The sequence below is a fragment of the Eufriesea mexicana genome, unplaced genomic scaffold (genome assembly GCF_001483705.2).
Source record: "Eufriesea mexicana isolate 0111107269 unplaced genomic scaffold, ASM148370v2 scaffold492, whole genome shotgun sequence".
Lineage (NCBI taxonomy): Eukaryota > Metazoa > Arthropoda > Insecta > Hymenoptera > Apidae > Eufriesea > Eufriesea mexicana.
This window is the reverse complement of record NW_016908641.1, coordinates 724874-737452: the sequence shown is the minus strand read 5'-3', so window position 1 is coordinate 737452 and position 12579 is coordinate 724874. Positions and strand designations below refer to the sequence as shown.

General features: G+C 44.3%; 1 protein-coding gene across 3 annotated transcripts in view; it reads left to right on the top strand.

The window, feature by feature from the left end:
• Positions 1-12579, top strand: part of LOC108545687 (uncharacterized) — a 159639-nt gene that overhangs the window by 104356 nt on the left and 42704 nt on the right. For all 3 annotated transcript variants that reach the window (XR_001890099.1, XM_017897439.1, XM_017897438.1), the window contains exons 11-16: positions 159-571; positions 934-1063; positions 1172-1636; positions 2126-2296; positions 3927-4067; positions 5567-5672. Coding sequence is in view for 2 of the 3 variants with exons in the window: in XM_017897439.1 (XP_017752928.1) it covers positions 159-571; positions 934-1063; positions 1172-1636; positions 2126-2296; positions 3927-4067; positions 5567-5672 (1426 nt within the window). In the remaining variant the exon portion in view is untranslated. The remainder of the gene's footprint in view (positions 1-158; positions 572-933; positions 1064-1171; positions 1637-2125; positions 2297-3926; positions 4068-5566; positions 5673-12579) is intronic.

The window sequence follows — 12579 nt, the reverse complement described above, 5'->3', positions numbered from 1 at the left end:
GTGTAATGCTCGCCGAGAAGAGAAACGAGAGTCGCAGAGGGAATACGAAACGACCGAGTGACCGAATCGTCCGTCGTCTGATCATGCGCGCCAGTTGTAACTAGGTCTGAGAGGGAATTATAACGTTTCGTAACAATTGTAATGAACGCGAATTACAGCCGTTGGATAGCTGCGATGCCAGCGGCGAGTACACGACAGAAGAATCGGATGGGGAGAGGCAGTCGGTTTCATCGGAGGATCTGCAGAGCAGCGTTGCGACGTATCGACGATTCGAAGGTGCACTCGGCTGCACGTCTCAGTCGGTGTCGCAAGAGATCTTCGACGACGCCGACAAGACGCCGATCAACGAGGCGCATCCGATGCTGGACACGAGCACGCCGAAAGTCGTGATGCGCCCGAAGCAGAAAACCAACGGACCCAGGCCGTGGAGCGTCACTTGCATCTCGCAGATCGGCAACAATTCCAATTTGAATCAGACCAACGACCCGATCTCGCAGTTCTCCATCAGCGAAACGGCGCTCCATCAGCTAATCGCTACTCCGCCGACCAAGTCCGTGTCCCTCGATGCAACGTGAGTAAATAATTATATTTTTCTCTTAACTTTAACCTTGCCTCTTTATCGTAACCACCGTGTTCTCCAAGCTGTCACGCGCGAAAACTCGTATATAGTCGCGTTTCAATGGGGGGGTAAAAATCGATTTGAAAGTCGATCTGAAACCCAGACGAGGTTTCAGTAAGGATCTTTTCGTTTTTAACATTTTGCTGAAAAATGGCGAATCAACGTGGAAAAATGGCGCGTGATTCGAGCGACCGGAGTAGGTATAATTTATGCAAATGGGGGGATGGCGTTGAAAAGCAACCGCGACGTTGTTCCGGTATCTCGCTGCCTCGTCGCATCCTAGACATTTTCATTTCATCTGCTTTAAATTACAGAGGATCACGGAAATCGTTCAACAACTCAACGTCCACGTTACTGGAGGAGTCGATCATCTGCCACGACGGCCGCGTGGTTCGTAACAGTTCGCTGCGCAGGAAAAAGAGCCGATTGCGGAAGAAGAACCTGGTAAGATGGGGCGCCACTTGGGAATATAATCGGGGAAACTCGCGTGAATCCTCGAAATCGATTATTTTCTCACGTTTTCCGTTCTTTTCGCTGCCACCGTCTACCCAGGGTCGTAAAAGTGACTCCAGCTCGGAAGGCGTGAACGCGAACCACTCCGCCGGAAGTGACGGCAGCTTGTCGAATCAGCAACGATCGCCACGGAAGATGAGCGGAAGTCGCACGATGCGCACCATTTCGAGAGACTGTCACGGTCGTTTGACTACCCTGGTGAAATCGGGCTCGTTCTCCGGGTGCACGGCCCATCAGCAACTCTCGGCGGAGAGGACGATCGTCAGCGATCCGACACCGCCGTTCAGGTTACCCTGCTGTACTTCGGTGGCTTCCACGTCCGAGACAGAGGGCGAGGAGCAACGTAATTGTACACGGGGCTGCTTCACGTACGATGACAACCTGCTCGATACCGTGTTAAGCAATAAGGAGCTGTGTAATCAGCAATTGAACGTCGATAGCGACATCGAAATGAACAGTCTCGGGAACAACTCGTTCTCCGAGCAGGCTTGGGATAATTATCAGGTAACTGGATTCGACTCATCGTACCAGGAATAACGCTGTTCTTTTTTTTTTTTCTTTTTTTTTTCTTTTTCCATTTTGACGTTGATTTTATTTTTCCTGTTTCTTTTTTATTTTTTGTTGGCCTTTTGCTGTTGCTTGACGAGATCACGTTGTATATAAGTTAGCGCAAGTAAAGAGTAATTAGAATTAGAAGCGACCACGGTGTGTTTTAGCGTTAGGGGAGTATTGTTCGTTCGAAGAGATCCTTTTCGAGATATATTTCGTAGTGTCGCTGTAATCCAGCGATCAAAGGGAACCAGCAGCACTGCTTCGAGTAATATTTGCTGCACTGCTCGGAATTTTGCTATGATCTCGACGTAACGGTGTCCAAATTTGTAGCTTTCCGTGTGTTTGAAAAGACCGTTTTAATTATTTTGAGCGGTGTATCGATACTCGTAATCGGAGCGAATAATTCAGTGATTTATTCTTAAATTGATCTCTTTTCAATAGGAGAAATATATGAGCGAGCCATACAGTGAAGCGCCAGACGTAGAAACGGCACGAAGATTATTGGACTTTGGGGATGATTATCGAAACTTCCTCGATAGTCAGTCCGATTGTGCCTCCAGTATGAGCGCAGTACCTGCTAGTTCTCCACTGCCTAGAAGTCGTATGCATCATGTACGTTCCATTCTATTATTCTTTCTTGATCAAGTGTCAATATTCTTTCTGTGACACTGGCATTATTTGCCTTGTACATATTATGCCTCGGTACATGGTTATTACTTACGAATCAATAATTGTACAATCGAAATCGACATTGGTATTACTGCATTAAGAATAGAATAATAGTCTGTACTATATCCACATCGAGTGTTCCTGTAGTGTTTGATTTGTCAGTGAGCTTAATTAACTTGCCTCTACGCGCTATGATTTACTGTTTTATTTCTCGATGGTAATGTCTCGAAGTATTATTTGACAGTAAGCACGTATATATCGGTGTCGTAGTTTAGTTGTAGTTATTTCCTGTCTTGTAGTATCTCGTTTTATGAAACAAAAGAAAACACAGCGGAACGAAGTAAGAAATAAAAGAACACCGTGTGTGTATTGCCGTAGAATGAATGTAATTCATCTGCGGCGAATGGGAGTCTGGTTTTATGTGTTCAACCATGAAGTCAATTTAATATTTGCAATAAATTCATTTCTACCTCGCAACCTCACGCCGAATTATTACCTTGCACCAGATACGCTAGCGCACGCATTTTTCAATTTTTCAATTTTTCAATTTTTCAATTTTTCTATACGCCCGTCCGACGTGTAAAATTATTCACGAGTTTCTTTTCTTTTCATCTGCAGTGTAATTCAAACGTAATGAGCATTGGACAGCACTTTCTAGCCAGCGTCCATTCCCTATACCACACCGTGTATTATCACGGGAAGAAATTTTCATTCGCGCATCCACATTTCTCCTTTCAATCTCTTCGTGCCTTATCAAGGCTTCTTTCAGACGAACGCGTCTCTGCGATGATGATATCTTAACGAGGGTAAACGATGTAATTACAGATACAGTCGCTGCCAGAGATGTCTCGCAGATGGTATCTGGAGCATGATTTTAAAGACAAATTGTCCGATACGAATTACTGCGAATTACACTTGTACCGAATAAATTTTCATAAATTTTCATAAATTTTCCGATACTTTTTCAAATATATTTTTCTCTCTCTTCTCACGTACAGAAATAATGTATTCCAAGCATATTAGCACCCGATAAATAACCCGTTAACGTTCGATATTATCCTAGTATAATTATTAAAGACTATCGTTTTAGAGACCGTTCCGAATATCAGATTAGGCCTTCGTTTTATTTAATTCAAGCTTCTATATCGTACACGCGACGTGTCGCTAGGGTCGTCTCTATGTACAACGGGATCAATTCGTTATCTCTGCCCAATAAACCAGATAACTGTGATAACTATGTTCCGAAAGATTCGACCTTGACTGAAACGAGTCTCGAGTGCCACTGGCAAACAGCAGATGAAAGCGTTCGCTTAGCTTCCCTGCTTTCGCTCCGACATTTTTTAACCAGTAATCGCTTCCGGTTAAATTTTTGGAAAAACCTGTACCGTTTACAAGTTAACAACTGCACTTTCTAATTAATAAATCCTAATACCCGATTTGTACTAACGATATTCTTAAAGTAAAAGCTATGTAAACGAGGATGAACCTTGAATCGTGTAAAATAAAACGAAAATGATGGAAAGGTGAAGGAAGAGAGGGAAAGGAATTAAGAAAAATTGGCAATTTGTTGCAGGAAGTAACCGATACCACGGAAGACAGCGATGACAGTGACGTGGAAGATATCCGGAACGTAGTGGAGAAGTCGCAAGCTCAGTTCACGCTCGCAGAAAATTTGTTCTCGAGGTCGAACAACGGCACGATGCCGGAAGATTGCGTATGTATGATATTAAAGGTGTTGCTTCCGTGTTTTGTGGTGCAAAAGCTATACAGATTTCTCCGAAAACTCATCAAGAGCGTAAAAATATCCTTCCTGTGCTTCTGTCGCAAGGTCATTACAAAGTTCAACGTCATACGCATGTGCGAACGCATGAAATACTTTCTCTTCGGTTTGATGCTATCCACGTCGCGGATTTACAAGAAATGCGATTGATTTTGTTGCTTTTCTCGTGTGCTTCCTACGCTTCTAGGTGTTAAGCATAGGATTAGGTCGCGATGCCTGTTCGCATTTGTGCTAGGCTTTTGTAATACATTAGGATGTCAAATGTTTTCAGCTGTAGTACTGCGTATCGAAACAATACCTGAATGATTCTTACGTTTTCCGACTTGTAAACCCTTTATTTTAAGTCTTTCATTTCACGAGGCACTATCGTTGAGCGTTGTTGCTCCTGCGTATTATAATGTGTAAGTAATTCCTAACGGCACAGTTGACGTACGTATACAACGTGTATGATAGATGTATGTATATTGCTTTGAAATATGCAAAGAAAATGGGAATTTTCGTAAAAGTACGACTGAAACGTATAAATAAATGGTTTTCGTCTGACAGTATTTCGAAATGCAAATTATGTATTATTTTCGCCTGACAATAAAATCTATTTGATAGTGCAACGAATATGAGAACTACGAGAATATATTGGAGCAGGAAATCCTAATAAAATTAGCAATTAAATAGCAAGTGTCGTTTAACGCGAAATAACCACGATTCGCTGTAAAGGAAAAGAGAAAACGAAAAGGAAAAGAAAAGAGAATGAAAAGGAGAAATGGTTGTGCGTAGTAACACTCGCTTGCATGTTTATTACTGTGTATCCTTATTCCGCTTTTGCTATATATACGCCATTAATCACAGCGACAAATACTCGACCGATGTTTATATCCGTGGCTTGCTCCGCGAGCAATTCCATGTTGACTTTTGCGAGAGTACGTTCACTGAGAATCATTCAGACATCGATTCACAAGGTATAGTTATAGTACTATAAATATGATGTTTATTAATTTAGCTATAGTAGAAGATATCTTCTCGCAACCTCGTTTCCAAGGTAGATATAGGTCGAATGATTAACGATAACGAGTAATTGACAGATTTGAGAAGCGCCATTATTAATCCTAACTAAAATTTTCATCGGTGATGGGACGTAGATTGCTCGAAATGGTTGAAAATCTGCTGGAATTATTTCAAAATGTACCGTGCACTTCAATTGCCTCGATACACACGTGTCTCAAGCATTTCGAGCAATGTATTGACACGGTAAAAATTATTTTCCGCTTGCATTCTTGCTCTTTTTTCCCCTTTTCCTGCTAGCACATAGATGTACGAAAGTTAACACCTAGCCGATTCGGTTTCACGGAATGTTGCTGTGGCATGATGCTTTGTAAGTGGAATTAAAAAGAAACGGAACCGGAATTCGTAGACTGACGCACATTTTTATGTTGTAGACCGAAGTCGAGTGCGCGTGTAGAGAAAATCTGCGATGTCTGCACGCGTTACTGGAGTCTGTCAGCAATTCGTTCCGAAGCGAAAAATACGTGAAACAAGTTCGTGGTGAGTACAACAATCAAATTGACCGTCGATTTTCTATTTCGCTGTCGTACATGGCCGCTGTATTAGTCACTGCACTCAGCGGACTTGTATTTTTGCTTCTCTCTTAATTTTTTACTCTACCCCCTTAACCGCGAAGACGACCGGATTTAATATCCCATGAAGGGAACACGCGGGACTAGAAAAGTCCCTCGTACCTTTTTCCTATTTTTTCACGACGAATTTTCTTTCTTCTTATCGAACAAGTGTTCAACGATGCTTTGGACGAAATCAATTTTTCGAATGACGCATTCTTCGCATTTCTCACGCATATTTAACAGTATTCGAACGTTAATCTGCTTGTGGGGCATCGAAATTGCGTTAAATTTTCTTAAACTCGCTATTATAGCGATCGAGTTTACTTGAAAGACGATTGCAAAATCGTACGTTGCAAGGATGACAGGTGACAGAAAAATCCGACGGATTTTAAAGCCTAGACTTTTAAGTTCAATCGAGCTAAACTAGCGTAAATACTTTTGTAAGTAATTTGCAAAGACTGAGATATAAGTATTAGCATGGTACGATAGTTTTTTTTCTTTTTCTTTTCTTTTTTTTTTTTTTTTTTTTTTTTTTTTTTTTTTTTTTTTTTTTTTTTTTTTTTTTTTTTTGTATATATAAATATTTTCGATGTACTTCCTAAATGTATCCCCGAGAAGTGTATGCATTTGAAGCGATGTTAGTGATAACAGTAATTGACTATAAGTCTTGTACTTAACTCTAGAATAAGCACTGCATAGAGACAATACGTTGGAATCAAAAACCGTTCGTGATATAATGTAACATTTTTGTGATACGTTTGCTCAAATGTATATACGAAAAATGTTGAAATCTCGAAAAGCCTGTAGTTAAGATATCGGGACGTTACTTAAGAGACAGATGGCGCACAAAGGCAACGTACGATAGAATATGGTCTTTCGCGACCTCGAGATACACGTACAAAATGCATGTAAATTTGCCTGAACAAAAGCTCCGATCGTCTGCATGCCGAACAGTTAACTATTTTTCCACACGCTGACGTCCGTTTCGATCGAGCAACTACACCCCGAGTGATTAGCAATAATTTAAATACCGTTTTACGCGATGTAAAATGTATCTTAAATGTCATCTCCGAAGTAACAGACACCACTCTCGATAATGTGAAATCTTTTGCTGAGAAAGGATTCAGTCACAGTTATTATTATTACCTTCTCCAAAAATCAAGAAAAGAAAGAGAAAAGAGAGAGAGAGAGAGTGAAGAAGAGAAAATAATCACGTTTGCCAGTATTGCCGTGACAGAGAAAGAAATATCGTCGGAGGACAAGCAAGTTGTACACATCTACCTTTTATAACACGAATATTGGGTTTTTCTAACGTCGCTCGTTTATACGATTTAATTTTTAATTAATACACCTTTCATATTAATTTTTGCCCCGTCGCAACCAACACCGTTGCGAGTGTAACGAAACCTTTAGAGTATTTTCATTTTTAGTTAACTTTTGTATACCGTTCATATTGTAATCATTATGTAATAAACACTGCTTTGTTGTGGCTTTTTACTAATTATTCTTTTGTTTCTTTCATCACCTACGGAGAATACATTTTTATTGCCCTTGTTTTGTTAGCTTGCCATACGATTCTCTCCGAATTATCGCGGTGCTATTGTCGTGACTGGAATTAGGATTAACGCGAACACGCGAAATCTCGTCACAGTGCCATTCATTGCTGGTAAATGGATCGAGAAATATGCTCTCGAATTTTCGAATTTTCGAATTTACGAATTACGAACTTACGAATTTGCCGAATTATCGTCTCACGAAACTCAGACGGTGAATGCAAACGCCATTCTAGTTATTTATGCACGCTTCCGAGTAAAATTACAGATTCTGGTTCACTCGTTTCCATTACACGTGTCTGTTTTAAACGTAGCAAGGTCCCCTCGTTAAATCGGATACCGAATGACCGAGTGCTATTAAATGGACGAATAAGTATCCGATTCTTTACAGCATTTATCTGCTTGCTGCACGAAACCTCTGAGAGCATATCCCGCGTAGTAGCGGAACCAATTTTCTTAATTGCTAAAACAAGTAGCACTTAAGCGGGGAAAGTAGTAAGACTTGGATTGCACCGCGTGCGATCTTAGCACGATTTCCGTTTGAAATAGCGCAAGAATTTCAGCGCGAACGCTTCAAAATTAATTGCCACTTTGAATATTTAATCCGGTGACCCCCTTCCGTTCGATTTACCGAGCACGGTCAGAAATACCCCGGTTCCATAATCCCCGATACCGTCTTCATCGGAACGCGTTCGCTCGTAAATCATTCCCGTTGCATTGCATTTTCACACAGAGACAGAGAAAACCCATTGCTTCGAAGCTACAGAGTCTCGAGCATGATCGAGCCTCCGAACGATTAATAGCGGAAGCAGCAAAGCAATCGAAATAATTGCCCCGAGACTTTTCCTTCGCCTATAGGCACGTAACCTACTCACGGAGCTTCAAAAATAACAGAACGATTCGCGAATTTTTCCGCGTTCTTTATCTCCCATGATACAGTATCTCCGCGAACGCGCGCACACATCCGAGACACGTGGGATTAGAATTAAGAGTTGATTTTACGCGAGATATTCCGAGCAGAAATTATTTCGAAATTTAAGACGTCTTCGCTCCATTTCGAATTTTAATACGTATATCCGGGGCACTTACGGTAGGTGTGACTGATGGAAAAATCAACGCGGACATTTATCGACGCGCGAACGTAATTACATGCAGCGTTTACATCGTTACGATCTACGTGTACGATATTTACACGCACGCCTGAATCGGTGTTTCCAGCATTAAACGCAGTTCACCTGGGTTTACCTTCTCGATCGGGCTTAACCCCCCTTCGGTTTACTTTCGGCCATCCGAGTTCATCGCGACTCTGGCCGAAACTCAGCCACGTCGTACGTACTCCATTTGGCACACCGATTCCGCGGCGCGCGTTAGCCCCGAAACGGGAAATCGGCAGAAAGAATGCAATTCCGCGCGATTCACCGTCTATCGAAGAAACGTTGAGCGCGACCGAGTGTTGTTGCATCGAGGCGATAAGCGATTATCAGCGGATTAAACTGGTCTCGGGAAATAGGATTAGGCCGGTCGCTGCCGATTGTTTGGAAGCCGTAATCCGAACGCGTGTGGGTGCGCACTCGCGTAGGCAGTGTGCCGTATGGCAGTGTGCTGGCCGCGAAGTGCATCGGTACACCTTCGGATCTCACCTTATAAGAAGCACTGTGGCGGACGGAACCGCACGAACCGGTATTCGGCCGTGCTCGTGCTCGAGTTGCCGAAGAATCGTCCGCAGCGGTCTCGCCGCGTGTACCCGGTCAGTAGCTCGCTTTTCCTGCCGCCAGCCGCCGCGATTCCTCCTCGTGGCTTGCCTGCCTGCTCGCCTTTCCTTCCGCTCAACAGCTGATCCGCCACGCGCCGCTTGACGTTTCCAGATCGTTTCCAGATCGTTTCCATTGTCGTCCACGACGATCTCGAGTCGTTCACGAGAGCTCGAATACGGTACGGTGACTCGATTGCTTTGACAATTATACGATAGTTGGACAGAGTCCGAAAGAGTTGGGATAAAAAGTAAAATCGGGGATCTAAAAATCGCGCGTGTTTGGTGAAACGAGGTGACACTCAATGGACCGAAGTTATCCTTAAATAAAGATCCCAGTGTAGAGGATCGAGAGTGTACCGGTTTACAGAGAGGCTGTAGATCGGTAGATCGGATCGAAGGCCGCGAGTCGACTAACCCGACGCGACTTTAAAAGCTTTTGCTCCGACAGGCAACGATCGCGGAGCTTTTAAGTGAAATCGCGGACACCGAGGATCATCCGAGCAGTCCAAGTGCAATTAGTACGGGAAATTAGGAAACGGTTAAACGATTGGCGCGTGGAAAATAAATCGTGACTCGCGATGTTTGCAAACGAGGAGAACGGCGCGAGCAATGATGCACCGGATACCTGTTACGCGTACCAGCGGATTATCGAGAAGGATCAGCCGAATGATGCCTGTACGTACGCTTTCCTATGTGTTCCAACCTGGAGTAGCCTTGAACGAGTCACGCGAGTGACCAATAGTACTACCGAGTGATATAACACGCGATAATTCGTAGCAAAGCAACTGGTACTTTCTAATTCCGAAAGTTAGACCTTCCTCAGGGTTCTACCCGAGTATGGATCATCTGCGCGTCGATCAGGTCAGTCGGAAGTCGGTCGTTCCGTGAAATCCTCCATCTCGCGTTCTATTTTTTCCTCATAGACTATAGAGGATGCATAGAGGGATTCTATAATTTATTCCCTCGCGATCTCAGCCTCGAAGGACTCCAAATTTGGAGGCACTCGCGGAGTAACTTTCGAGGCACGGACAGTTCCCTTCTCTCTCAACCGAACAAATAAATAGCAAAGTTCGATCCGGGAATCGGTATCGCGGCATGTTTAACCTGATTATTGAAATTTCCGGTCAGTCATCGTACAAAGTTATCGCACGTTCCCGTGTACCTCTTCGTTCTTGTCAAATCCTAGACATACCGTTAATCCAAATTCCTACCGTTTGTTTTAGCGCCGTTCTACTTTCCTTCTCTCCTTTAAACATATTCCTCCGCGTCTGGTCGTAGAGATGTTCGATCGGAACTCTGACATCATCGCGGAAGATAACCTGCTATTCTTCTCCATCGCCGTTCCGTTACCTGTCAAATCGATTGCCCGTATTCCTCGCGTCGCCTCGACAAAATCCATCGGATCTCGTCGTACTCGGCTCTATCTCGCCAACAATTTCGCCTAATAACGCTGAAATACTCGTTTGCCGATACGCAGAAGCGGCTCGTGACGAATGTTGGATCGAGATGACGCGAGCTCTGCGAATATCTATCGATCATTGTTTCTATGTTCGCGCGTGTGTGTTTGTTGACGTTACTTCACTGCGCGATGATCGCATTTCAATTTCGGTAATTCGGAGTCTTCGAAATCGGTAATAATATTCAACGAAACGCGGGAATAAAATTGACCGTTTCACGAGAGTGCAAGGAAATGGGAGAATGAAAAACGGCGTGGATATTATTTATCGATCCATCGATCGTTGTATTTTCCACTGGCTGTTTTGCTCGCGACTCGCGCCGCAGGAACATGAATTCACGGTTAATTTTACCGCAGGCTTCTTCCCGGCATAATTCTATCCTCGTGAAACTCGTTTTCGGCCTTGAATTTTCGTCTCGGCGGGCAGGTGGAAAAAACTTGCCAATTGGACACGCGGACGCGCGTTATCCGCCGTGATGCTCGGCGGATTATAAAAATAATCGTTACGAAACGAGGTCTATTTTGCTCGGCGAATGACGCGCGCGCGATCCGCGATTGCAGCAGACGCGGGTAAGCGAAATACGGGTAAGCGTGATCCGAGAGAGGTCATTGCCAAGAGCGAAACGCAATGGACGGTATGCCAAATGGGTCGAGTCGATCGGTTTCTAGCTCAAAGTCTATCGGTCACCTATGGGTCAGCTATCGGCCAGCAATCGTCAGCGATTCGATCATCCGTTCGCATTCGCGTTTTCACCTGAAACGTATCGAACAGGAATCCGCCCGTTCCGCTCTTTCGCCTCCGGTGGAGGAGCACAGAAGCCGAAGACAAGGTTGAATGTTGTATTGGAACGAAGCCACGGAGGCAACGGGGCTGCCCCGGCGAGGAGTTAAAGTAGAAAGCCCGGGAACACAATCGTCCGGCAACCGTTTCTCCGTTGTCCAAGATCCCAGTCCGATAGAAACTTTAGAAGGTAGTTGATTAACGAGCTTGCATTCATTCTCGCGTTAACGCTGACCTGTTTCGACGTGGTCGCTTTCATAACGCGCTGTCCGACCCGCACACGTGGGTGTGTACGTGGATGTTCCTCGCCGAGAGGCCTCGTGCCAGTCTTAATTGCGTTGTTAACGTGCACTCTGCCTCAACAGGGACACACGCTGCTCGTCGCAGTTTCCAGCGAAAAGTCAGATTAGCACGTTTCATCGGTGGAAAAGTGTTCGCGTTAGATTCACCGGTCCTTGACATTTTTCAGCTTCTCTAGAAGTCGAATCGGGTCTAATGGAGAATCGGTGATAGCTCTTGGTCTAATTTCCTTCGACAAGGACACGGTTAGGTGCACAGTGCCAAACGATTTCCATCCGGAACGCATGATCCGTAACGGTCGCTACAGTTTTATCGACGCTTTCGTCGCGTGGATGACGGGACGTATTGTTACGAAAGCGAATATCGAAGGGAAATATCGAATCGAATTGCAACGTCGAGTAACGCGACGAATACGATACGCGTTACGTGTTTGCCCGATTATCGGCTACCGTCAGCTACCGTAGATCGCTGGCGTGTCCAACGAGGCTCGATGGCCACCAGCGACCGCCATAACGGAGAACGAGATCGAAAATGCAGGATCGGATCCTCTTACCCTATCGACTTACCCGAAATTTGCCGCGATCGCGACGCGAGATGAAGGACTGTCTGCCAATTAGGAGGCTAGTGACACGCGAATGGCGCGTGATAGATAAAACGAATACTCTGGATGTAGAATATGGGAACGGCCTAGGAATAAATTACTTTCGAAGCGCGGGATTGAGACGTGTGCTCGGTATTATGCGAGTTTCGAAATCGCTCGTGGCAGAGGGCGTTAATGAATCATTAAGACGTATGTGCTCGCGATACGGAACGCGATATATACCACCTTTCTCGCCTTTTATTTCCCTAACGTGATAAATCGTTGGACACGCACGGAGAAAGTAGTAATAATACGTATCGCGGCACTGTTCCGATGAAAACGTAGCTTATAAATCAACCGGTCGTTTGCGTCCACGGACCACTAGGTAATCGCGGTTTCGGCTGACGGAG